The sequence below is a fragment of the Zootoca vivipara genome, chromosome 2 (genome assembly GCF_963506605.1).
Source record: "Zootoca vivipara chromosome 2, rZooViv1.1, whole genome shotgun sequence".
NCBI classification, from domain to species: Eukaryota; Metazoa; Chordata; class Lepidosauria; order Squamata; family Lacertidae; genus Zootoca; species Zootoca vivipara.
The window spans coordinates 118,197,469-118,225,404 of NC_083277.1; the positions used below are offsets into that span (position 1 = coordinate 118,197,469).

At 48.4% G+C, this 27,936-nt stretch overlaps 1 protein-coding gene across 3 annotated transcripts in view; it reads right to left on the reverse strand.

The window, feature by feature from the left end:
* The window catches only part of OLFM2 (olfactomedin 2), a 209,017-nt gene that overhangs the window by 152,691 nt on the left and 28,390 nt on the right, over positions 1 to 27,936 (reverse strand). For 2 of the 3 annotated variants that reach the window (XM_060272126.1, XM_060272125.1), the window contains exon 1: positions 3,538 to 3,857. The exons of the other annotated variant lie outside the window; for it this stretch is intronic. In XM_060272126.1, the coding sequence (XP_060128109.1) occupies positions 3,538 to 3,672 (135 nt within the window). In that variant the 5' untranslated portion in view covers positions 3,673 to 3,857. Of the gene's footprint in view, positions 1 to 3,537; positions 3,858 to 27,936 lie in introns of those variants that run through there. 3 annotated transcript variants of the gene reach the window in all.

Below are 27,936 nucleotides of genomic sequence, written 5' to 3' on the forward strand. Positions count from 1 at the left end.
TTTTACCACTTCCTCTATCCCTGGCTCCAATTAACCAACCAATATGGTCATGAGGGAAGGCATATGGAAGCTACCCACAGAAGATCTGCAGAAGCAATTCATGAAAATAAAGAAAAGCATGGGGTTCAGTACTTCACTCCTAAGACTGCAAGAGAATTCATGTTTGAATGCTCTCACCCTCATCAAAATGTACGAGGAAGAAGTCTAAGCTAGAACCATTTTTCCTCCCAAGGAGCATTGAAGCACACCCCAAAACCCACCCATATATATTATGGTGGCCTAGCCCTATTGTGCAGAAGGTGGAACAGTTCTATGCCCTTTTCAAGGTTTTAAGATCAGCTCCTTGGAGAGGCTCCACAGCAAGAGAAGAAAGATCCATAGTGAAGGAGCACCACTGAGCCCTCTTTCTTCAATGCACACTTGCATAGTTCCAATTTTGCCTATACTGTAGTAAGCAAGAGGCTAAGAAGCTGCTCTAGAATGAATACAGAGCACTTCCACATGCAACACAGAAAACACCTCTGAATCGCTCACTATTTATGTGAGCGTGTGAATGGCAAATCCATCAAATGCAGAAGACAACACCAGTGGTTGGTTGGTTTTCTTGATCCATCACATTCTAGAAGACGATGGAAGTTTCACAACCACATTACAACATGTGAAAGACAAAGGACAATTTTGATCGGAGTGAGGTTAGAGATGCAGTGCCAAATCAATAAGAACTAGCAATACTTGAACTGACAAATGCGTATTTTACAATGGAAGTGGGGGACATGAATGTCACATCTCAGTCCTGACTTGGTGGAAGTCAGATCCATGTAGGCAGGAAGGAAACATCAGGGGATGGACATTTAAAGTGGGTAGATTAGCTGCAGCCTACAGAGGTGGAATGCAGTTGTGGTGGCATGGGGGAGGGGTGGCTTGCCAGCTGCCGTAGAAGCTCATTCACTTGCTCCCAAACATTCATTTGCCACTTGCCAGATTCCACACACTCAATAAAGAGTCTTTCCTGTTTCACAACATCTACAGCCTTGTATACTCCCAATTTCTTAATACCTGGCACGTTCAATGTCGGGGGGGGGGGCTTCCTTCTCCCAGCCCCTACATTTTGGGATGAGTGGGAAACTAATATGCAACTGGCCCTACTAAATCCTACCCACCCCTTTCACAAAAGTGAGCAGGAATTGTGATCCCACTTCTTATTAAGATTGCATTTCCCTTAATTAAGTAGACATTTGACAACTTACTTTTCACAGGTAATTATTTTGCCATGCTGGGCAACTGCATTTACACACTTATCACCTCTGCTAAAAACCAACAAATCTATAATGGAGCTCTGGAAACAGGCAGTGTCCACATGTACACACACATAATCCCATGATCAGTGTTTCCAGACTGGACTTGCCTGCTGTGCCATTAAGCAATAATCACTAGAGGGACTTCAGCACAGGATCCAGCTCCACTAATAATTCTATATAAATGAATTAGTAGCTGAGCTGTGAGGGAGTCATTCTAATCTGTGCCAGTCCTTCAACTCCCTAATCTCTCCAGAGAAACCTGCCCTGTCCCAGACAACAAACCTGTTACTCCAATCAAGAGCTCCTTTTTGAATATGAAATAAGCCGTTTGTATGCCTGCACTAACAGATTTGTTTTAAAGATCATTCCAGCACTGCACTGATTTATCCAGGGAAAGGCAGCTCCGGGTTCGGGACATAGAATTTTTTCGCCCGGTTGCAAATGGGACACAAAGCTAGAGAAAATTTACACATGCGCGCGCGCACACACACACACAGGGACGGACGGACAGACAGACAGAGACAGATGCAGACAGAGTCTTGTGGAAGCGTAGACTAGCACATTTATTGTAACATACATTTCCCTGGAGAACTGTCCATCAAATGCGCCAGAAAATTCCAGGCAACGGAAGGCTTGATCGCATCAAATAATAAGATATTTACTCCCCCCACCCCGCGGAACTAACATCTGCTCTATACAAGAATTTGTATCTATACATTTGCTGGACACTATTTAAGCTGACACCTATACCCCCCCGAATTTCTAAAAATGACTGTGTAGATTAGAAAAGGCAGCTGCAATAACATTCTCCTTCGCTGCAGGAACTTGAAAGGGGACAAGTATTTTCTTCCCGCACATACCCAACATACCCTGCAGAGTCCACGACCCACGGGGCTCTTCTGAACCAACTCTTCCCCCTTCTCATACACAAAGCAAGCACTTCTCCTTTAAGAAAGGAGGAAAGTTTTCTAGTAGTAGAGAAATCTACTCAGACAAGCGTGAAAGCTATGGGGGCGGGAAGAAAAGTGTGGGGGGGGGGAGAGAAGAGTCCTTTCTCCAGATTTAGCGTAAATACGGTAAATACGGTAATCAAGCCAAATTAACCCCAAGGTGGACGTAAGGAAACTACAGCGCCTTTGGAGTAAGTGCGGATGCTGGCTGCATCCTTGGACGATCTCGGGCTGAAGATCGTCGGTGCACACCCGAAAGCGGCCAGACTACAAGTGGCCCTCGGGAGCTCCGAGTAGAAGCCTGGGAGGGTGTCATCTAGCCAGGATCTGTAGGGGGACTGTTGAAAGGGGGGGCGAAAAATTGCCTTGCCATCCTCCACTCCCCACGGTCAGTGGGAGGCGTCGTGGATGGGGTGGGGTGGATCTGGAGGAATAAACAAACACTTGAAGGAGCTGCGGGGCGAGGGAAAGAGGAAGCCAACCGCGGTCTGAGAGGAGCGGAAAGCTGGAGGAGATCGTCCTCGACTGGACAAGAGACTCTAGCGGCCCAAGCTGCAGCAAAGGCACGCAAGGCAGAAATCACGCAACCCTAGGCAGGATCATGCAAAGCGCGTTCAAGGAAATCCGGGTGTCAGGTCACCCGGCGAAAGACCCGTTGGAAAGGCTGGAGTGTGGGTGTGACTGAACATCGTCCGTCCAGGCACTCCCCACCCCCCTCAAAAAATCTGCTGATAAATAAGTTCTCTCTCCAGGGTTACACACACACACACACACACACACACACACACACACACACACACACACACACAAGCCCCGCGTCAGCACACTCGGAAGCGGGGATGGCTGGCCTAGAAAAACTAGTATACGCCCAACGCGGGATGTCAAGGGCCGGGAGGAGGCACGGGGACCCGGCGCCTGGAAAGCTGTTCCGCGGCGCGCGCCTTCCTCGCAGTGGATAGATAGAAGCTCCTTGCCGAGCAAAGAGACGGGCAAGCGCGGAGGTGGCAACTTTGCAGATTATCGCAGCTCGTCTGGAGGGAGGAGAGGGACCCTCGCGAAAGCCCCGTCGGACAGGGTGGGGGTGACAGAGGCCCGGAATGGCAGTGTGCCCGTACCCCGCCTCCCCGCCCGCTTTGCGCAACTAGATGAACTGGGACCCTCGACCCTCCAAGCCGGCCTCCCTATGGAGCTGCAAAGGCGCTAAGGGAGGCCCACCGGCTCCAGGGAAACGCGCATTCGCAAGCCTCGAAGGGGCGGCCGTGGGGCAGGCGAAGAAGAGGCGAACTCACGCTTCTCTCGGAAGTGCCGGCCTGGGAGATGGTGCCGTTGAGCCCCACGAGCGACGGCAGCGTCTGGGACATCCAATTGGTGACCATGGCCATGGTGCTGAGCACGGCGCCGATCTTGAGCAGAGGCACGGTCATGTCGCCCCCTGCCTCATGCCCCTCGCCCTCCGGCGAAGCCCGCAGCGCAGCACGCCTCCCGGCTCATCTGCCCCGTCGGGCACGCGCCGGCCTCCGCCCCGCTCTCCCTTCCTGGCCGGGCCGCGCGTCTCCGTCTGCCGAGGCGAAGGAGAGGAAGCAGCCAAGAAACGGGGCGCTTCGCGCGCCTCTCCTTATAACAGCCCCGGCCTCTCGCAACCGCTCTGACGTCACGCCGCCACTGGCCACAGGCCGGCTCGGGGGGGGGGGAGCGCCCAGCGAAAATTAAAGGGAGGGTGCGCGTGGCTGGGGGCGGCGTGGGTGTAATTCGCCTTGAGGCTTGCACTTCGGGTTGCAGCCAGCTCCTGAGCCAAGAGGAACGGCCCCCCTGCGCGCGCTTGCTTCGAAGGAAACCTCCACCGAATGCACGCAGGTTCGTGTCCGTGCAAGCCATGCAATAGGAGCGGGGTGCCTGAAGAAACGCACAGCTCAGAAAATACTAGGAGTGCAGGGGGGATAATCCGATTTCAGGATAATCCGCTCTCACCCCAACTCCTGCGCCAAACTAGCGCACTTCATTGCTCACTGGACAGGATTTCCCCCTCTTCTCAGTTTGCGGACTCCACCACCTGCCTCCCTACAAGGAATTATGGAGCTTCTCTCAGGCTGGGGCGGTGGGGGCTGGGGCTGGATTGAACCTGCGTTCCGCTCCCGCGGTCGCTGCATATTACTCAAATAAGCGTTCCAAGTTCCAACTTAACTTTCCAGAAGGTAGCCATCTGTGGTAGCAAAGACACTAAGACAGCAAAAACTCTTGTGGCCCAAGAGGCCACCTAAGGAAGAGCACAGACGACGCTAACTCTAGCCGCCCGCCCCTCTGCTCAAGCAGCGCTCTTGCTGGCGTCAGCCACCCCTTCTGGGGTTCATCCGTCTGGTCATCACCTTCAAAGGTGATATGCTAGGCCGCAGTCTGCCAGCAGTGCTCTTCTGCAGCCTACCTGGAACAGATGCAGGTTAGTCTCTGCGCAAAATGGACAGGTCTGATAGCAGAAAGGGCACTATCCGGAAATCATTTCAACCTACCAGAGCACTCGGCAGCTGACCTTAAGGAGGCCAGGCTTGAGCAAAGAAGGGAAAGTCCAGTGGGGAACTGCTGAATTACAATTGATCCAGCAATTCAATCCTGTCACCTGTGGCCTGAATCAAGATTACAGCTGTTGGTGCTGCTTTTATTAGGCTACATGTGTTAATTATCTTACCAATGCCGGGAAACTTCTGTCCCCACCATTGCTTCTTTGCTAAGTGGGGTCACAGCAACTAACTTCCTTTCAGGGACTCATCACTATCTGCTCATTTCACTTTCCCCACCCCTTTCTAAAATTATTCCTCTACATCAGACATCCCAAAACTTCAGGCCTCCAGATGTTTTGGACTACAATTCCCATCTTCCCTGACCACTGGTCCTGCTAGCTAGGGATCATGGGAATTGTAGGCCAAAACATCTGGAGGACCGCAGGTTGGGGATGCCTGCTCTACATGCTTACAGCATGTAACTGCACAGTTGACAAGCTGGAACATGTGCAGAGGAGAGCAACCAAGATGATTGATGGTCTGACAACCAAGTCTTAGGAGTCTTACAAGAAAGGAGATTCCGACTAAACATCAGTAAGAACTTTCTGATAGTAAGAGCCATTTGACAGCAGGGGGTTGTTGGCTCTCCTTCCTTGGAGTTTCTTAAGCAAAGGTTGGGTGGTCATTTGTCACGCAGCGGCAGGGGGCAGCTGCCCCCCCCCCTAGATCAAGTAAAACAATAGAAATACTTAATTAACTGACCAATCATCTCGGTTCTGCCCTCCCTAACAAAAGTCCTGCCCCCCACTAACAAAAATCCTGGCTATGTCCATGGATGCTTTAGCTGAGATTCCTGCATTTCAAGGGGTTGGACTAGATGACCCTTGGGGTCCCTTCCAACTCTACAATTCTATGATTTTCATAAGATAGACTACAACAATTCCCACTATTACACCACTATATGTATAATACATAGGCTTGCCTGCTCCAGATTATGCTTTCTGTATACAGTGAAGTGGGCTCTTGTCCACCAAAGCATATGCCATAATAAATGTGTCCCTTGTTTGTCTTCCCAATAGTGTGTCAATTTCAAACACCAGAGATGCCCCGGCTCCACTTTTGCCAATGCTACTTCCATCACAAAAAACTGATTATCTCTGCTACTGTATCTTGAGATCTCCCTGAGATCTCAAGTGTTATGCATGTTTACAGACAAGCCCCATTGGACTCAGTACATAGAGTGTAGACTGCAATACTATGCCCAATTACAATTACAGTGTAGCCAAGTGGTTAGATGGGTCTGTGTGCCCATTGAACACAGTGGGGCTGGCTTGTGAGTATCTGCAGCTGCATGAATTCCAAATTACTCTCATGGAGGGGCTATTGCTCAGTGGTACAGCATGAGATTTGCATGGCCAAGGTCTGAGGTTCAGACAGGTTCCTATCTGAAATCCTGGAGACCCGCTTCAAGCCAGTGTTGACAACACTGAGCAAGATGGACATTTAGTACAAGGCATTGTCTTCAATTCAGAAAGATGTAATTCAGAATAACTGCACAAAAGGTTGCATATCTTCTACACACACAAACACCTGTATGCTTGGGTTAGGCTTCCAGTAGTAGGCTAGGGCAGGGGTAGCCAATGATGTCCTCCAGATGTTGTCAAGAATCATGAGCAACTCTCATCACTGAGTCCAAGTCAACAACAACATCTGAAGGATACCACACTGGTTGCCCCTTAGGGCAGGCACCCCAAACTCGGCTCTCCAGCTGTTTTGGGACTACAATTACCATCATCCCTGACCACTGGTCCTGTTAGCTAGGGATGATGGGAGTTGTAGTCCCAAAACAGCTGGAGGGCCAAGTTTGGGGATGCCTGCCTTAGGGTGTGGGAGTTATTTGCTGCCTGGTTTGATTTTTACTGTTGCACAGGTGCTCTGCTTTTGTTGCTTTAATCTGCCCCACAATTTGATATGGATGGAGGCAAGGATTTTAGTCTTGGTGGATTCTTTCTTTTACTAGCCATGCAATTCAGCCAAAGTCAGATCCTTACAAGACTGCAATCCTATACCTACTCAGTGGGGCTTGCTTCTGAGTAGAAATGCATAAGATTGTACTGTAAGTCACTGTTTTCAATGGGAAAAGTAAATGTTGCAATCCTGCAAAAATAACATTATAGGGCTTACTTCAAAGTAAATGTACAGAATCAGGGCGTATATCTTCCCCATTGAAATCAACTGGACAAGCAACACATCAGTTTGCTTGGATCATACCCTATGTGTTATAATTTGGGGGTGCAATATTTGCTATTATGTATCTGTGTAAGTCACACATACAGTCATTTCATGAAAAAATGTTTATCTGTTTGTAATTATTCAGGGGCAACTGGTAGCATCCTTTGTCAGCAATGTGGTGTTTTAGCACTAAACCAGGTGTAAAAAGCAATATCTACAAGCAAGGAGAATTGAAAAAGATCCATCTGCATTGATTGTGCTTCCTATGCTATGAATTTTTTTTCTTCAATTTGCCGGATAGACTAGCTAGTATTTCTGTAGAGATTAGATGTATTATGTTGGTGCACTGAGCTATAACACAATCTTTTTGCGGATTCAAAGTAGAAAAGGCCAACTTCTGTATGCTTGAGGAATACTATATTCTACAAACCTTCCCAAACCTTCAGATATTTTGGACTATAACTCCCTAGTTAACATGGCCAGTGGCCAGAGAACATGGGAGCTGTAGTTCAACCACACCCACAGGGCAGCAGGAAGCTTGCTCCAGGTAGTGGATCATAGACTACCCACAATGATGTCCTCATTGATTATGAAGATGGGCCCACCAAGCAGAACGAGTTATGGACCACATCTGCCCAAGCATAGCCATAGCATTATGCACAGCTATGCACAAGGAGAGATACAGTGCTAATACCTAGACTCAAAATATTTCCCTCACCTTTTCAAACAAGTGGAACTAGGCATCCCCACCTTTTTAGAAAGCAAAACAAAACAAAACATAAATTGACTCAAATGTGGTTGGGCCCACCCATTTTGGCCACCTCTATCTGAAGAGTCTGGACTATTGCAGATATATTCTGCTTCTGCTTCTTTGGCGATCCCTCGTAGCCGAGTAAGATTGTCTTCCATAAACACGGTTTTAACAATGAGTCCATAAGTGACTGTAGAGGCCAATTCTGGATCCATACGTCCTTCCACAGTGGGGACATTGGTTTCTGGGCAGGAGTTGATCACAGTGTGGATTTGCCAGGCATGCCTTCCTCCTAGCACGTTTATCCCTTGTGTACTGAGTTCAAGTGTCTTCAAAGCCCATGACACCTTTGGTAAAGACTGTTCTCCAATTGGAGCGCTTGCAGGCCAGTGTTTCCCAGTTGTTTCCCAAATGTTTATATGACATTTTTTTCATATTTGCCTTGAGACAGTCTTTAAACTTCTTTTGTTGACCACCAGCATTACGCTTTCCATTTTTAAGTTCGGAATAGAGTAGTTGCTTTGGAAGACGATAATCAGACATCCATACAACATGACCAGTCCAACGAAGTTGATGTTGAAGAATCATTGCTTCAACACTGGTGATCTTTGCTTCTTCCAGTACACTGGCATTAGTTTGCCTGTCTTCCCAAGTGATGTGTAAAATTTTTCGGAGACACTGTTGATGAAATCTTTTGAGGAATTGGAGATGTCGGTTATAAGTGGTCCATGTTTCACAAGCATATAGTAAGGTTGGTAGTACAATTGCTTTGTAAACAAGCATTTTGGTTTCCCTGAGAATGTCCCGGTCCTCAAACACTCAGCACTTCAATCGGGAGAAAGCTGCACTTGATTTGGCATCAATGTTGGTCCTTGTGGAAAGATAACTGCCAGAAACATGTTCTTAACCCAATAATAGTATATTAGTGGTGGATTGATTCTGTTCTACTAGTGCTGTGATGCTACACTGTGCGCTAATGTAAAGGGACCCCTGTGCGCTATAGAGGTGCTATAGCACAACAAAGGTTGGAACCAAAAAAAAAAAAAAACACCTCAGAACAGTTGAGGTATGGAAAGCTATGGGATTTCAGCAGGAAGTTACACTGACTGGAAATGGAGCAGAGTGGCTACCTCAAAACCTTTGCAGGCACAAGCAGAATTTAAAATGGAATTGCATATGACAACCCATATAGTATCATGGGTATAAAGGTAAAGATAAAGGGATCCTTGACCATTAGGTCCAGTTGTGACAGGCTCTGGGGTTGTGGCGCTCATCTCGCTCTGTTGGCTGAGGGAGCCGGCGTACAGCTTCCAGGTCATGTGGCCAGCATGACTAAGCTGCTTCTGGCAAACCAGAGCAGCACATGGAAACGCCGTTTACCTTCCCGCCGGAGTGGTACCTATTTATCTACTTGCACCTTGATGTGCTTTTGAACTGCTAGGTTGGCAGGAGCAGGGACCGAGCAATGGGAGCTCACCCTGTCATGGGGATTCCAACCGCCGACCTTCTGATTGGCAAGTCCTAGGCTCAGCGGTTTAACCCACAGCGCCACCCGCGTCATGGGTGTAAATCATGATAAATGTGGAATAAAAAGGGCATCTGGTGGGGCCCTTTATTTATTTCCTATCCTTCAGCTAAGGAACTTAGTGTGGTGTATGTAATCATCATGTTTAAAACATATGAACACAAAAATGTGTTTTAAGCAGTGTTTTTTCTCTTTAAAATGTTTAGGGCTATTCTCATTTTCCTACTCATATTGAAATACTGCCCCTCAATGAGGCCAAACTTAGATTCACAAAATGTTTAGGGGTATGCATACCCCTGCATCCCCCCCCCCAGGAAAAAACACTGGTTTTAGGATAAGAATATGTACAAACCCCTGAAGTTTACATGCTACCCCCTCCATGCTTTTTCAAAAAATCTGGGGGTGGGGCAAGAGGACAGGATGAACCCATGAGCACATTTGAAACTGGCATAGAACAAATATTGGCTACTCCATCCATTTCTAAGGAGCAGATGTGGGAAATCCTGGTGTTATTTCATTCATTTAGATCTTCCGATTTAAATGCAGTATAGATTTCAGCCATGGTTGGGCAACAAACACACCAACTCTGGTACAGCTAAGATCTATTTTCAAATGATAGATGAAGGAGAGGCAGGATCATGGCAGCAGAGTGTGAAGGAGGGGTGGGCGAGGTCATGGTGGCAGGCCCCACCCTACCAAAATGTGCGTTCACCTGAATATTAGAACTAGGCATGCCAACTCCTAGGGGCAGAGATGTCTTGGGCCCCCTCAATATCTGCTGGCAGGGGGCTGGGCCCCCATGATGTTGAGGGGGTGGAGGAAGCTGAGCATGGTGTGGTTCAGTGGCTGGCTCCTCCTGAGTGCAAGAGAGGAATCTACGCCATGCTGACTTCTGCGCTTGACCTCCTCCCAACAATGCTATGTTGTGCATGCATTGCACGCATGACATCACACGTGTGCACCGCTGCACCTCCCCCCACCCAATTTTGGGTGCAAGACAGCACCTCTGGTTAGAACATAGTCAATACAGGGATGACTATATCCATGTAGAACTGTCTCCACATAATAAGGAAACACAGATCATACAGACAAAGGTTATATTTGCAGTTCAAATGAGCATGCAGGCTGATTCAACAATCCTGCTCACTCGCACTCGCTCCTCATGACTCCAGCCTACGCACATGTGAGCAAGGCTAGACCTGAAATGAGAATGATGTGAGATAAACTTAGGAAGATGTTGAAGGGTTTGGATTGGAATGCGGGGTGGGAAGAGAGACACACATCTGGCCAATCAAAACTTTTCTCCAAGTGCCACCAACTTAGGTGTGAAAGTAAGAGACAGGGTGTCAGAACACAGCAGTGTGGAAGGGACCCTTGATTAGTCTTAATGGAACATTCCCCAGTCTATTAGACAATGCTCATAATCTTGGTGTAGGAGAACAATCCTTTGCAGAAATGCTGGCGAGAGGGGGAATGCACAACAATTGGAAAGTGATGGTGTTAGATGCAGGACCATTAGAAGTTGCCTTTTACTGATTCAGACCATTGGTCTACTAGGCTTATCAGGGATGGGGAATCTGTGGCATTCCAGATGTTGTTGAACTACAGGTACCATTGGACTATAGCTACCATCAACCCATAACCATTAGCCCTGCTGGCCAGGGCTGCTGGGGAGTTGAACAACGTCCAGAAGGTGCCATATTGACTGCCCCTGATCTACACTGACTGGCAGTGGCTCTCCATCATTTTGGACATGAGTTTTTCCCAGCCCAAAGTGGAGGTGCGAGGGATTGAACTTGGGTCCTTCTAAATGCAAAGTGTTTGCTCTGCCATGAAGCAACGTCCCTTCCCCAGCTGGCTACAGCTCTTCAGGTTCTCGGGCACAGTTCTTTCCCAGTCCAGCTGCAATCTTTCATCTGGAGATGCAAGATAGCGAACATTGGACTTTATCACGAAATGCATGTGCACTGCCATTGAGCTTTGACCCGTCAGAGAATGGGAAGGTATATGCCATTCTCTTAGATTTCAGAACACAAGAAGGTGAGATGATTCTTCTTAGCCATAGAATAACAAGACATGAAGTTGTGGGCTCTCAATGAAAATCACTGAGAAAGAGGCATATTTTCCAGCACTATTTAAATGTTTGTGTAAATCAGTGAGCCCTAGTTGAAGGATACAGTAAAAGAGGCTTAGATTTAAAAGCAGAAAGCCTAGTGGTATTTGAGCAATGGAACACATTGTCTAAGGTGGCTGCAGAGTCCTTTCCTGGTCAGATATGAATTTCCCAGCAGTCCTATTAGTTTAAAATGTGGATTTTTCTACAGGACTGGGCTTAAGGCAGCCAGTCAAGAGCAGCAGAGAATGTCATAGTATGGCAGAGGTGCTTACCTGACCTCCCAGCAGTTAAGTTGCTGCCGTTTACTGAGCAAGGTGAGTTGGTGGTGAGGTTGGTGTGTAGTGCAAACATACCATCAGCACTCCTGCCAGTGTGCTTACACCACATCACTCTATCTACTACCTCACCCCTCCCCCTCCTGATAAGCTGTAGAAACTCACCTGTGAGAAAGTCAGGTAAATGCCTCTGGCCAGCTGTGCCAGCTTCTGCTGGTCAATGGGGACCAAATGAGGCCCTTCAAACAACCCCGTGATTCTGTAACATTTTACAGAAGATTCAGTACAGCAGTGAGCAACAAAAATGAAATGAAAAACAGCAAGTTAATATGTTATAATGGTGAATGAGGAAATTATGGCTCTGCAGCCATTTAAAACAGCTGGGACTCCTGCCTTAAGGGATGCAGATGGAAAGACAGCAGAGCCCTCTAGTGGTGGCTGTCAAGATCCTAATTCATCTCTCCATTCAGAAAACGAAAATTGCTTTCTTCTTTGGACAAAAAGCTAGTGACTTCTCAATTTTCTTCTGATGCAGGACCCACCTTTTGCTCTAGCCTACAATATATCACAAACAGAGCAGCGCAGGACATCCACTGAAAACCAAACCAACCACAAAACAGGGGAAGCACCACTGCTGGGGAAAAGAAGAGAGGGGGGAATATAGTTCAGAGATGGAGAACCTGTGACTTTCCAGATGACACTGAACTAGAACTTCTAGCACCCCTGGCCATTGGCTATGCTGCCCACAGCTGATGGGAGTTGTAGTCCAAAATATGAAGAGGCTACCAGTGTCCCCACTCATGCCACCCCCACCCATTTTCAAGGGGGTGGGTTGGGAGGATCCCTCCTCAAGTGCACACGTCTAAATGGAAATATTGTAGTGGCTGCTGTCATGAGAGCATGACAAGAGCCATGCTGGATCAGGCCAAGGGCTCATCTAGTCTAGCATCCCATTCCAAAGTGGCCAACCAGGTGCCTATAGGAAGTGTCCAAGCATGACCAGAGTGCAACAGTCCTCTATAATTGCTAGCAACTGAAAGTGAAGTTAGAACAGAGGCTATCAATGGCTACAATGGCTATCAGTGTCCATCTGTCATCTACAGTGGTACCTCGGTTTACAAACACAATTAATGTATTGTAATCCACAAAGTAATGGAAAGTGGATTAATCCATTCCAGACAGGTCTGCGGAGTACTTAAACTGAAAATACTCAAACCGAGGTGTAAGGGGGAGGGATTACAGAGACCCCCCCCATCAGAAGCAGCCCGTCTCCAAGCAGTCATGAGAGCGAGGGGCCTGAACGGGTGAGTCAGGAAACGGAGAAGGAGTGCCAGGGCTCTGGCAGCACTGGAGAGCCCCTGCTCCACAGGCAGGAAGAGAGAGAGGCGGGAGGAGTGGACAGGAATAGGGCTGACCGTAGACCCTTCACCCCGACACCGGAATTGAGAAGGAGGAGAAAAGGGAGGAGATTCACTGTCCCGAGGCTTTTATGTTGGTCCCGATCACGGAAGGGGGCAGTGCCGGATTCTGATTCGGAATGAGAAGACATGAAACCGACAGCTCACTACACTGTAAATAATGTGCACCAATAAAGACTTTTGAAAGACAAGTATGTGGAAGGTTGTTACTCAGGAGTAGTCGCAATAATCCCTGACACGAGGCATACTTAAACCAAGGTATGACTGTATTCTATCAATGTGATCATTCCATTTTCATTTCCTGCCTCTTTCCACCTGCAGGCCTGTCAACCACAACCAGCCAAGTGGGAGAATGCCACCGGTTGCCCTGCTTGCCTGTATCTAACACTGGTTGGCTGTTTATTTGCAATGTTACAAGCTCATTACTGCTTTTACTAGACACCAGGAACAAACTATACCTATAAATAAAACCACCAATTAACATCTGTCTTTTGATTCTGTTGTTATATTGCTCTGTCAATAGAGGGATATCCTGAAACTCCTAGAGAGAGAATTGACTGGAAATGTATTGATTGCAAATAGAATAATTTTAGAAAAATGCTAGTGAAGGGGGAGGGGATCCATAGTGTGTCAAATACAATGGATAAAAAAAAATACATCCTTTAAGTGTCTGTAAGAGAAAAGAGCACTGGAAGTCATTCTTCAGCAACATGATCCAATTTTCAAAAATTTCCATGATGTCTTTTTTAAAAGCATATTTTATTCTGCTCTTGCTAATAATGGGAAATGCAAGGAGCTAACTGAGGCACTGAAGCTTGAGGGCATGGTAAGACAAGGCCAGGAGTCATGAGCAGCCAGATCTGTGCATGTCTTGTGCAACCTGATCACACCATACCAGCAAGCAGAGAATCTGGGCTCTGGAACGGGATGCAGGCAAACACTTGAGCCAATGCCGGCAACACCTAGAAGAGTCTCAGAAGCCAAGGATATTCCTGTGCATGTATACTCGGGGCTAAGTCCCCTCAAGTTCAATGGAACCTTTTCTCAGGTGTGTGTATACAACAAGAGTGGGAAACCTTCCAGTGGTAACCGTGGCCAATTAAGAGAGAGATATGGAGATGCTTTTTGTTGTTGTTTAGTTGTTTAGTCATGTCCGACTCTTCGTGACCATGGACCAGAGCATGCCAGGCACTCCTGTCTTCCACTGCCTCCCGCAGTTTGGTCAAACTCATGTTCGTAGCTTCAAGAACACTGTCCAACCATTTCATCCTCTGTTGTCGCCTTCTCCTTGTGCCCTCCATCTTTCCCAACATCAGGGTCTTTTCCAAGGAGTCTTCTCTTCTCATGATGTGGCCAAAGTTTTGGAGCCTCAGCTTCAGGATCTGTCCTTCCAGTGAGCACTCAGGGCTGAATTCCTTCAGAATGGATAGGTTCAGGGGCGTATCCAGGATCAAAACCAGGGGGGCAAGGGGCGGGGCCAAGGCACGGGAGGGGAGGGGCCACAACAGATGTCAAGGCGACAACAGACCACCCACCAGGGCCATCCCAAGCCCATCCAGCGCCGTGGCGCAAAGGCACCCCCGCCGCCCCCTCCCCACACAGGAGAAACAGGAGAGGGGCGCCGACGAGCGCCCTGACGGGCGCGGCATCCCCCGGTATCCAAAGTCCGAAACGGAGCCTTCACTGGCGCAGGAGCCGCCGAGTGCGCAACTCGCCCCGCAAAGCCTCCCTCGACGACTGCGGTGCCCCCGCCAGCGATGCCCTCCGTGGCCCGCAAGTGGCGATCCCGGGCGGCGACTCCGGAGCGGGGCCACAGCCCCCCCCAAGCGCACACACCCCCAGCGCAAACCGCACGGCGGCCGCCCCGCTGGAACGCCAGGCAGCGGAGCGGGAAGCCTCCGCAGGGGGGGTGCCGGGGGGGGCTCCGAGAGAGCGCCCCACCCGAAAGCGCCGCCCGGCGCACGCTCCCTCCGCACTCCCCGCCGAAGGCGCCCCACGAGCCTCCCGCTGGGAGGAAGGAGGCGGCCGAGGCGGCACGGCCCGCGGGGCGAGCAGCGGCCGCCCGGACGCACCCCTCCCAGCTCACAGCAGGCCCACCTCAAGGACATCGGGTGCCGTGGCTCGAAGGTCCCTCCGGCGCCCAAACATCCTTCGGCGCCGCCACCCCCACAGACAGGGCTGCCCGGGCCGCGGAGGGGGCGGGCGGGGGGCAACCCCTCCCCCACACCCCATCGAGGAAGGGGCACGAAGAGAGGAGGAGGACGCCACAGCAGCCACCAGCGGGGAAAGGAGCTGCGCCTCCGGGAGGAGGAGGGCAATTCAAGGAAGCAAAACGCAGCAGGGCGACAGTGGCTCGGCTGCGCTCCCTGGCTGCCCACCCCGCCTGGCCCCGCCGGAGGGCGTGACGGGGAGCTGGAGGGAGGGCGCGGAACAGCGAACCCGCGCTCCGCCGGGCTGCGCTCCGCCTCCGCCCCTGTCCACCAGCCCCGCCGGCAGCGCCGCTCTCGCCCACCGGCCCCGCCTCCAGGGGGGGCAGGGGGGCCTGCTTCCAGGGGGGCAGCTGCCCCCTCCTGCCCCCCTGCCTACGCCCATGGATAGGTTTGATCTTCTTGCAGTCCATGGGACTCTCAAGGGTCTACTCCAGCACCATAATTCAAAAGCATCAACTCTTCAATGATCAGCCTTCTTTATGGTCCAGCTCCCACTTCCATACATCACTACTGGGAAAACCATAGCTTTAACTATACTGACCTTTGTCGGCAAGGTGATGTCTTGATGCTTAATTTGCATCATTTATACGAAGTGCAGAATCTAAATGGGATTTCATGCAATTTTAGCTATGTCTAATTGTTCTTCTAGTTTTGGTCAGCATGTGGAAGGGTAGCGATCATAAAACTCCATGGAGGCTAAGGCTGCTTACTATGATGGCTCTGTTCTCCCTCTGAGAACCAGTTGCTGGGAAGCGCAAGTGGGGGGAGAGGGGGGCTGCGGTGCTCAGGTCCTGTTTCCAGGCTTCCACATTGGCATCTGGCTTGTTACTGTAAGGACAGGATGGGCCTTTGGCTTGTTCCAATAGGGCTCTTCTAATGTTCTTAAGAAGTGCTTTGCAAGGGCAAAAACAAAACCAACAACTCTGCAATGGATCTCAATTGAGTGGACTGCATAAGAAAAATAAGCATGTGGTGCCCATTGATTCTAGAATAAAATGTTGTGCATACACAGCCTCTGTCTCTGGCTTCTGAGATTTCCTTAGGCAATCCCTCCATAAATCTTTCTGGAACAATGAGGGCTAGAAACTTGGGTGTTGCTTGTTTTTTAAAGGGAGCCTAACGTTGTTAGGTAAACACTCAGTACCATCTTTTTAATTCCCCCCTCTTCAGCTTATGTGGAATCACAGCATAAATAAAACCTCTAGATATGCAATGAAAGGAGAGACCTGGGATCACAGAGAAAATGCCTTAGCCTTGTCAAACATGCAGTCTCCTGAGTTAATTCAGACACAGCATGCAGAGTTACAGTCGAGAGAGATTTAAACAGATCTGGGAAGTCTTGTCAGGCAGCCACGTATAAGGTACAAATGACATTAGATATGAGCAACTGAGATAAAAATGGTCTCCAATGAATGCTAAAGTGCAATGGGAGGTGGGGGACCCTGAGCCCAGAATCCCTAATTCCTCAACACCATTCCCTCCAAGCAATGCGGCACACTGAACAAATCAGAGGATTGGAATGCAGGTCTTGTATTGCCTTTCTTAAAGAAAGGTGATCGGTCAATAGGTTTCAATTATCAAGGAGCCAGACTCCTGTCAATAGTTGGAACTCTTTTCATTGCAGCAAAACTTCTGCTGGGCAGGCAGAGGAGGTGGGACCTACAGCTGGCTAGGGGGGCAGATGCTAATGTCTCCCTCCCTATGCAGACCAAGTGTGGCATGTAGACAGGACTGCCCATCTGCCCATTCCCTGATGTCGCAGCTGATCAGCTGATCTTAGGGGACTGGAAAGAGCCATGCGGGAAGTTATGCAAACCACTCGTGGCTCTTTGCCAGCCCTGACAATCAACTTTGCAAGTGATGATCCACTGATTGGCACCACCTGCAAATCTCATTGACCCAGCTGCATCTTTACATGACATCAGGCATAGGCATGAGCGTAGGCAGGGGGGGCAGCAGTTGCCCCCCTAGAAGCAGGGCCGCTGGCCAGCCTGCCCCGCTGCCCGGTGCTGTCTCCCTTCTCCCTGGCTGGCTGTGGGGTGGGTGGAGGGAAAGCCCCAGAGCCACGCAAAGCGTTTGGCTGGCTTTCTCTCCGCCCGCCCCACAGCCAGCTGGGTAGAGGACGTCTCCCTTCTCGCTGGCTGTGGGGCGGGTGGAGGGAAAGCCAGCCAAATGCTTTGCGTGGCTCTGGGCCGTTCCCTCCACCCGCCCCACAGCCAGCCGGCTAGAAGGGACATCTCCCTTCTCCCTGGCTGGCTGTGGGGCGGGTGAAGGGAAAGCAGGGCCGCCCCGGCAATCGCGGAGGGGGAGGAGGGGATCGGAACAGCCCGATTTCGGAACAGGGGATCGGAACAGCCCGATCGCGGAGGGGGAGGAGGGGGTCGGAGCAGCCTGGTTTTGGGCTGATCCTGGCGCCCCCTCGCCCCTGCCAGTCGCGGAGGGGGAGGAGGTGGTCGGAGCAGCCCGGTTTCGAGCTGATCCTGGCGCCCCCTCGCCCCTGAACGACCATGGCTTTCCTTGCCCCACTGTGGCCCCTCCCCTCCCGTGCCTTGGCCCCGCCCCTTGCCCCTTGCCCCCCCTAATTTTGATCCTGGCTACGCCCCTGGGCGTAGGACATGTGGGCATGGCTTGGCCATATTGTCTGCTGGGCAAAATAGGGAGGCCTGGTGGAATTGGGCCCTCTGGCCAAAGGCTTCCCACCACTGGTGTAATCATATGCATCAGGATATTCAACATGGCAACCTCAGATATTGTTGGACTGCAACTCCCATCAGCCCTAGGCAGCATGGCCAATTTTGTTAGAGAGGATGGATTTTGCAGGTCCAGGAGCTTCTCATTCATGCCCAGTCTTTGGGAACCAAAGCATCCTTGGGGGTATCTAACATAGTGGAAAACTCTTCTCTTTGGGTGCTTTTATTAAAAGTTCTATGCCTCCCTTGAATATAAACATCTGCAGGAAGAGGAATTTGACGTAGCACTATGGCAATAATGCCACCAGCACAAGCCTTTCAGCTTGCTGGGTGGCACAATCCCTCTCTCCTCCCTCCATGTGACGTTCTGGGGGTTCTCCTGACCCCCGAGGAGTTCAGGGGAACACGGAGAGGGGAGGGGAAAGCTCCATTGAACTAGCACAAGTCTTTGTGCAGGCTTCTGCTAGCAGGACTAATTAACTGAATCCCAGCCTTGATAATGCACAAAAAATAAAAAAATAAAAGTACATCATAACAAAAATGATAATAAAACAGCATAGTATAAAGGCCTGGGAAAATGAAGAGGTTTTTGCCCAGTGCCAAAAGGTTAATAGAGCATCTAGGTCATATCCAACTAAATTTTATTCACAGTGGACCCATTGACATGAATGGACCTGAAAGATATATCACCCCATATAGACCCAGTCAATCTCTGCATTCTGCAAGTGAGGGCCTCCTACATCTAATCAGGAAGCACATCCCACACAAAGTAGAAATCATGTCTTTAGTGTTGTGGCATCTGCCCTTTGGAATGCCATCCCCTTGAATATTGTCTTTTTGGCACCTGCAGAAGACCCAGTGGCGGGGCTGGCACCCATTCTGGGTGCGGGGCACACCTCCCGGGGGCATGGTGCACCTCCCGGAGGGGCGTGGCACGCGTTCCGGGGGTGGGGCGTGCCTCCTGGAGGGCTGTGGGGCGCGTTCCGAGGGCGTGGCGCGCCTCCCGGAGGGGCGTGACACACATTCCAGGGGCGGGATGGGCATTTTGGGGGCAGGGTGGCCGCCCACGATGGCGCCCCTTGGAGCCCGCCACTCGGGACAGCCCACCCCCACCACCCCTATCTTCCTATGCCCCTGAGAAGACCTGCCTCTTCTAACCAGCCCTTTAAACTGAGATCATTCCCAGTCTGCATGTGTACTGGAATTGTTTTAAAGATGCTTTTAGCACTTGTTGTCTGCTGCTCCTTGGGGAGCTCTTTGGGGAGGAATGGTGGGGTATAAACTTAAAAATAAAATAGTCACACTTACCAATTTCAATGGGTCTACACTGAGTAAGACTGGCAGCGGATGCAACTCTCTGCTTTGTGTTTTCCCGTGTGCCACTTCTCAAGGTGGTGTGCATGGTTATCCCCTCCCTATATTATCCTCACAAGACCCCTGTGAGGTAGGATAGGCCCAAGGTCACACCACAAGCTTCATGGCTGAGTGGAGATTTGAACCCTGGTCTCTCAGGGGCTGGCCTGACAGTCTACCCACCACTCTGCTTGTCAGTGCCTGGGTGCATGGCTCTTCCCAGCCTCTTCTCCTGAGAGTCTGTAGGCAGGGAGCAAGATGCTTTCCCACTAAGCGATAGCTCCACGGAAGACAAGTGGCTTGAGAGGGCAAGGCAGGGGTGAAACTAGACTTTCTTTCATCTGGTCAAAGACCCACTTGGGCATCCTGCCACACACATGCACATTTGTGTAAACACACACATAGGCTGGGAGCCCTACAGGTGCCCTTCCAGTGGCTTCACCTGGGGCAAAGAACCCAGCTGGTCCCCCTGTAGCTATGGCACTAGTGCAGGGCTCCCTGGGAAGGGACCATGGCCCAGTGGAAGAGCACATGCTTTCCATGCAGGGGATCCTTGCTCCATTCACTTTGCTGCTTGTTGTTGTTTAGTCATTTAGTCATGTCCAACTCTTCGTGACCCCATGGACCAGAGCACACCAGGCACTTCTGTCTTCCACTGCCTCCCGCAGTTTGGTCAGACTCATGTTGGCTTTGAGAACACTGATCAACCATCTCGTCCTCTGTCGTCCCCTTCTCCTTGTGTCCTCAATCTTTCCCAACATCAGGGTCTTTTCCAGGGAGTCTTCTCTTCTCATGAGGTGGCCAAAGTCTTGGAGCCTCAGCTTCAGAATCTGTCTTTCTGGGCTGATTTCCTTCAGAATGGATAGGTTTGATCTTCTTGCAGTCCATGGGACTCTCAAGAGTCTCCTCCAGCACCATAATTCAAAAGCATCAATTCTTCAGCGATCAGCCTTCTTTATGGTCCAGCTCTCACTTCCATACATCAGTACTAGGAAAACCATAGCTTTAACTATACGGACCTTTGTCGGCAAGGTGATGTCTCTGCATTTTAAGATGCTGTCTAGGTTTGTCATTGCTTTTTTCCCCAAGAAGCAGGCATCTTTTAATTTTGTGACTGCTGTCACCATCTGCAGTGATCATGGAGCCCAAGAAAGTAAAATCTCTCACTGCCACCATTTCTTCCCCTTCTATTTGGCAGGAGGTGATGCGACCAGTGGCCATGATCTTAGTTTTTTTGATGTTTTTCACTAGAACCTTCATTGAAAAGGTTCAGGCAATAGGTGGTGGCGAAAGACCTAGGCCTGAGACATGCCAGTTGCTGGATTTAGACTGTTGTTACTCTGGGGAGGGTACTAAAATATCTTGTGCCTGGCTCTCTTTTGTGGCTACACTGATGAGCAGGTGAACGGAACTTGGTACAGGTAAGACTGAAGTGAGAGACAGAGAGGTGGCACCAGGTGGGTGAGCAAAAGGAATGGAACAATGATTTAATGACCAAAGTGGCTGAAATCTAGGATCTGCTGATCCCATCATACTCCTAACTGAACAGTCACTACAAATCTTGGCTTCTCAAACTGCTGCTGAGGCAGCAAAATGTGGATTCCTTTTCAAAACAAGTAGTTCAATTCATCATTTTTTCTTTTTAAAAAAGCACTCCACACCCCTCAATTTATCATAAAATAGCTATCAATACACACTTCACTGGAAACAACTGATTTGTCTAGCTCAGCTTTTTATTATCAGCAAATGCAGGTATTTCACATGAAACAACCACCTGATGAATTAGCTCAGCTGCTGCAGAGCCCAATAAAAGCCATAAAACAGAGCCATGGACCTGATCCAGCCAAAGTGTAATGTAATGTAATACTTTATTTGACCGATAGTCAGAAAGAAAAAACATTTCTCAATACAAATATAAAAATATAAAACTGAAGGCATCAGAGGGATACATAAATGAAGTATGACTGCGCTACTGAACCTCCTACAGGTAACCCACATCAAGGCATTCGATTAGACGTTTCCGACACTTGAGCGCCAGGAAGAGGAATTTAGCCACTGAAAAGGTTATTTTCCCAGTGGGCTTGTTTAGCAAATATGCTGCCTGCCGTTCTCTTAGTCGGGAACTTAAGTGAGATAAATATGGGGTTATAAGATATTGCCTTAAATCATTATAAAAGGGACAACTCAGTAAAATGTGTTCTGTGGATTCTACCTCACCCAAGGCACAATGGCACATTCTCTGACCGTATGGGACTCCTCCAAATCTCCCCTTCAAAACCGCCAAATCAAGAACATTCAGTCTGGCCGCAGTAAGTAGTCTGCGGTATTCCATGTAGTGGATATCCGCCAGGTAATGGGCTGGTGCAGCCCGATACACCTGCTCCCCTAAAAACACCCCAGATTTCACGCAAGGTTATGTAACGGATTGACACGGTTTTGAAATATTTATTCCTACCTGGCTGGAAAAGAGTTAATCCACCTCCAGCCTGACTGACATAACATTCTGATGGGGGCGGGACTGTTCCCAGTTTAAAAGGAGGGAGCAGCGGTTTTGTCAGTTGAGGAGAGGGCAGGTGTGAGGAAGAAAATTGAGAGGCCAAGATAGTGGGAATCTAGATGAGGTTCAGAAAGGCTTGATGTTAATGGTTTGACAGAGATTACCTACAACCGAAATGCTTCTTATAAACTCATGAAACGTTAATTAAATAACTATGTTCTAAGGTTAATAAAATTCTTCTCTTTTGTGCCAAGAAGTATCATCATTATTTTTCCAGCAAGGTATCAGGACTCACAGAAGTGGTAACTCATTAGAGGACAAAATTTACCTCAGGAAAGGAGGCAAAAGTCCGTGTCTTAGACGAGTAACACTGAGGAGGCTTAGAAAGATAACCTGGAGTGTCAACAAGTTGCCAGCGTGGAAAGGGGCAAACTTTTACAGTAAGGGGAATCAGGCCGAGAGGGACCCTTTACTGGCGACAGGAGGTTATTCTAACAAACAGCCTAGAGTTTTTCTTTGATACCAGGCCACGTGAGCTGGAGGGAGAGTCTCTTTACTTATAAACTCCCAAGAATAAAGTGGTTTATTTGGGAGGAGGCGGGAAAAGAGTGTGTGTGGCTTCACCTCTGGATTCCTGTGTTGCATTTAGTAATAGAGAGGAGGACATTCGTCACAGGTATGTCCTCCTGTCTGGCGATATTCCCCAATCTCTGAACGATCACCGCTTTAGCGCGGCTATACGTCATGGACTCAATATAAAGGGAGGACAGACCACACCTCTGCACTTCCTCTACCACTTCCCCTTCCCATGGAGATTTAAAATTATCCCTCAGAATCAGGGGGGCCAAACCCACCAGTCTGAAACATAGTTTGAGCCATAGCCATAATTTCGCTTTCAGGGCCACATACTGAAAGGCTCCAACCTCATTATCACAGCTGCAACAGAAGGGGAGATCCTGAGAATGGCCCTGAGGAATTGTGATTGGATAGATTCCAATCTTACAAAGTCCCTACGTGAACCCAAGGCAATGCCTACCAGAAGTAGTGGGAGAACTTTCATTTTAAAGAATCGCAGGGCAACTTCCACTGTTTGTGCCTGTTTCTTGGAATACAGGGATCTAATCAACAGAGCTGCTTTAGAAGCATTTGTGGCTATGTATCTTTGTGGCAAAGTTAACTTCCAATCCCATGCATGTTTACCAAGGAGTAAGTATTTCCTAGTTCAGTGGGGCTCAGTCCCAACTACAGCGAGCAGGACAAAATGGAATCATACAATGGGGTAGTTTTAACTGTGTTATCACATGGAGTCAAAACATGGACTTACTAAGCAAGCCAATGGAAAGTATCTCAGCCTCCTTGATTCTTAAGTGTTTTGCTTCAGATATAGAAGGGGAATTTAGCAGCAGTAGCAATTGGAAGTGTGCCAAAAGGATTTCTCTGGCTGCTCTATCATGTCTGAAACCCTCCTGTTGCTTGCTTGAATGAATGGAACTTGCATCCCCATAATTGATGGTTGTATTGTGTTCATGCAGCTCAATGCTGCACAAGTTTCTTGGGTGGTAAACCTTGCTGTGCTCCTTGGAATTTACTCCCAAGTATGTGAGCATAAGATGGCTGCCTTAGCATGAGACACAGCTTAAATAGACATGTCTAGTTGAGTGTTGGAGACCAACACAGGCTAACCAAAGGGATTAAGTGAATGGCTGCAATTACTTCACATTTTAAAACTTCTCAGTTAAATCTGAGAAGCAGCTCAGAATCTAAGAGCACTTGTCTTGCACACAGAAGACCCCATATTCAGTTGTGGCTCTATCAGACTTTTTAACACACAGACCCTTCCCCAGAATTTGAAATGCCATAGATCATATATTCTGGACAAATGCCCATCTTAAGTAGTAAGTGGGCTGGGGCTTGAACCTGATGTTTGATCCTTGGGCAAGATGGACAATAGCAATAGATGGAAGCACCGATCAGGGAACTCAACCTGAGTTGACTTACATACCGGTTAGCTGCACTGTTCAGCCACTTCTGTCCTCCTCCTGCAAATCAGTTCTCATGGAGGTGTTCTAATCCAGCCCTCAAAGGAAAGCATCCCAAGTCTAGTGGGCACAAGCCAGATGAAGCTACCTTACAGCTATGTACCTGATCTCCCTCCTTTGGCCCACTCTCTTCTGGCTGCTTGTGATGTCATAATGGACCACAAAGGAAAATCAGTCAGTATTCCAGACCCAGGTGCTTGTGGAGCTAGCTCTGGCTGGCATGAATCCAGTTAATGAATCTAGCTAGGATGGACTTGGCCATGCCTGAATACAACTGCTCCAGTGGGTGAAATGACTTCCTGAAAGGAGAAGTCTATCACCACCAACCCATTCCTATGGAAACTCATTGTGACCCAGTCTGGTGCAGAATGATGGAACTGGATATTTGCCTGTTGAACGGGTAGAAGGAGAAACTAGAGTACTGTACTGTATCTTGAATGAAAGTAGGACCCATTAACAGTTGTATGCTGCCATCCTGTGGATACAACTGGAACCTCTGCTTGCCCAATGGAATGATCTCCCTCCTCCTCTACTACCTGTGCTGCTCTGAGGGATCTCCTGATCCCCCCCCCCCAAGCTTTTCCTCTCCAATCAGCTGAACAGAATTGGAGATTCCTCTCTTCCTTCATGGGAAATTTACTGCACTTGCACTCAGCATGGATGCCAAGCAAGCTAGGGAGATGATGGACAGACTATTCTCTTCCTCCATGGGCATTTTGTTGTGTTTCTGTTCTGGGTGCCAAGAAAGGAAAGCACTTTATAGCATATGGCATGGACACAAAGCAGGCTGCAGTTGTTTGTTCATGTGCAGGGGGGTGACAGGGAGATGTGAGAGTGGGAAAGAGAAAATGGTTTGTATAGAGAGTGTGAGTGTGCAGGTGTGCTTTGGCTCTGCCTACAGCCAGGATGCGGGACCCAGGTGGCACTGTGGGTTAAACCACTGATCAGAAGGTCGGCGGTTTGAATCCCAGTGACGGGGTGAGCTCCCATTGCTTGGTCCCAGCTCCTGCCAACCTAGCAGTTCGAAAGCACGTCAAAATGCAAGTAGATAAATAGGAACCACTACAGCGGGAAGGTAAACGGCGTTTCCATGTGCTGCTCTGGTTTGCCGGAAGCGGCTTTGTCATGCTGGCCACATGACCTGGAAGCTGTACGCCGGCTCCCTCGGCCAATAATGTGAGATGTGCACGCAACCCCAGAGTTGGTCACGACTGGACCTAATGGTCAGGGGTCCCTTTACCTTTACAGCCAGGATGCAACCCCCACCCCCACCCTGATGGAATGTGGCCTGAGGAGTGGGGAGGGAAGATTCCTATCCCTGTTCCACAGGAAGAGCTATGTTAAGTGTTTTGCACAGTCTTGAAGCACCTTAAAGAGTAACACATATGGAATGAGCTTTCATGCCAGTTTCTCTAGGACACCAGAGCAGAAAGGAAGTGTGTTCTGGTCCAGTTCATGAGCCAGTGGCTGGAGACAGACAGTCAGGTTGTGTATCTGCAGCAGTGACCAGAGGAGCATTGGCTGCTGGGAGGAGCACAGAGAGATGAAACCCCCTGGTGCATTTGGAGCAGTGAGATCTGATGCCTCCATATGCCCCAGCTCCAACAAAACATGTCTCTCCTGTATTAGACTCTAGAGCCATAATGGGTGCCATAATTCTCCAACAGTTTGATGTTAGTCCCAAAGGCTCACTTTTCCATTGTCTCCCGAGACAGACATATGCCAAAAACATCCACCAGAGGGCTGCATGGTTGTGTATGTCTCTCTCTCTCGGGGTGGGGTGGGGACTTCTGTATTATTGGCTAGTCCTTGTAAACTGCCTCAAAAATCCTTTGGTAGAAACACAAAGTGAAAATCTTTAAAATAGCAAACAAATAGGTTGTTACTTCTTAAGGTGCTACAAGGCTCTTTGTAGTTTCTTATGAAGAGAACTCTCTTATGAAAACTCCTGGGTCTCCTCCCAGATCTTTATTCACTGCAGTTGACTTACTATTTCATTTATATTTATTCATTAAACTTGTCTCCCACCTTTCCTCCCAAAGGAGCCCAGGGTGGCAAGCATCAACATGGTAAAACAATACTTACTCACACCTGTCTGTCAATCTTCACATGATGCCAGTCTTTAGGTCACGCTTCCTCAACCTTGGCCCTTGAGATGTTTTGAGACTACAATTCCCATCATCCCTGACCACTGGTCCTGCTAGCTAGGGATCATTGGAGTTGTAGGCCAAAAACATCTGGAGGGCCGGGGTTGATGAAGCCTGCTTTTGGTCAATGAATACAATAAAGGCTTCATAGTTACAGAGCACATGCAGAGGTTGGGCACAGGCTTATTCCTAAGTGCAGGAACCCTGTAACTCTGGAGTCCTTATTAGTGCTGACTTCATTGCAGCGCCTCATGGCTCACAAAGCAAATCTGGGCAGGAAAATAATGGGTCGGAGACTGCAATATGCTACAGTAAAATAATAAATAATAGAATGGAAATTAATGTATTTGATTGACAGATCACATTCAAAGTGTATGAAAATTCCTTTTTCACAACTGATCAACTGCATTGCATTATTATTTTATTTAATATATTGTGCAGCCCACACTTCCTCCAAAGGGCTCTCAGTGTCATCTATGTTTTGCCTGCTACCCATTTTAGCCTCACAACTATGGTAGATTAGGCTGAGATAAGCACTACACCAGACATACTCTTCCCCCTTGAGCCATCTGATATTGTTTCCCACTGGCATGTCCTAGACGAGGCACAAAACATATACCCTGCATTGTTGTCCATGCACCTTGTGCCAGTCCCCTCTGTGAATCCTTCTGATGTGGTTCTGTATTTTGACATTTTTGCTCTGATATGATTTCCCTGTGGGTTGTGTTGTCCCGTTGCTTCCCCTTTCTTTCCTGTCAATCACCATTTGTTTTGGTTTGTTCCTCTTCCTGTCTTTCAGCGTATCTTGACATCCCTCGAGGCTGTTTGTTTCTGCAATGTCTCACTGAGGCTGTGCATGAAGAATGATGGCAGCTTCATCCGCTACTGAGATCCTGCATTGTCCCTTTTTTGCAGGGATTGTCAGTAAAACTCTTTCTTTTAATAATTATATTATATAACACAGTACTTTTTACTCAATAAAGATTTTCTTCCTGCCTTTCTATATTGATTTATTGGTTGGTTGGTTTGTTGCCTGTATAGGATATTCTGTTTTTCAATGTTTGATGTTTTGTTGTGTTTTTATAGATGCTGTGAGCCACCCAGAGTGGCTGGGAAACCCAGCCAGATGGGTGGGATATAATAATAATAATAATAATAATAATAATAATAATAATAATAATAATAATTTGTCCTCTTTTCTCAGGAACATTTGGTCCTTTCTCATGCTCTCATGAGAACAACGTATTATGGAGGTGCAGCGCTTGCAAACTATAGTCCAAGAGTAGCACTTAAATGTGCTCAAGTGCAGAGATCTGCAAGAAGATCATGAAACTGACAAGCTGTTCTTCTCATCCAGAGATAAAATCAGTGCTTTTTTTTCTGGGAGGACACAGGGGTATGCATACCCCTAAACATTTTGTGAATCTAAGTTTGGCCTCATTGAGGGACAGTATTTCAATATGAGTAGGAAAATGAGAATACCCCTAAACATTTTTCTTTTTTAGAAAAAAGCACTGGATAAAATTAACCACTAAGTGTCAATATTGCATCTATGGCAAAAGAGCTTCTCTAGATTCCCTGAAAGTCAGTTTTATACTCCTGAAAACAGGGAGTAGGCAATGCACAGCATCTTGCTGAACCTGCAAGAATTGCGTGAAAAGAAGGGAAAGGCAAGAGAGGTAAAACTGACAAGTCTTTCCCTTTACCTCACCAGGGAGTTGAATCCACTGTGGAATTTACAGTCAATTGTACCTCTAAAAGAGATGAGGGGCCTTTGAGCACAGTTGGAGCTTATGTACATTATTCCAAAGATGATATAGAACAAGATTGGAAAAGAGATTTCACTCACCTCTGTGGCCCGCTGAAAGCCACTTCAGTATAGAGGCAAAAATTGAGATCCTCTTCTCATTTTAACCACTCCTTGGTGGAATGGCTTCATTGTG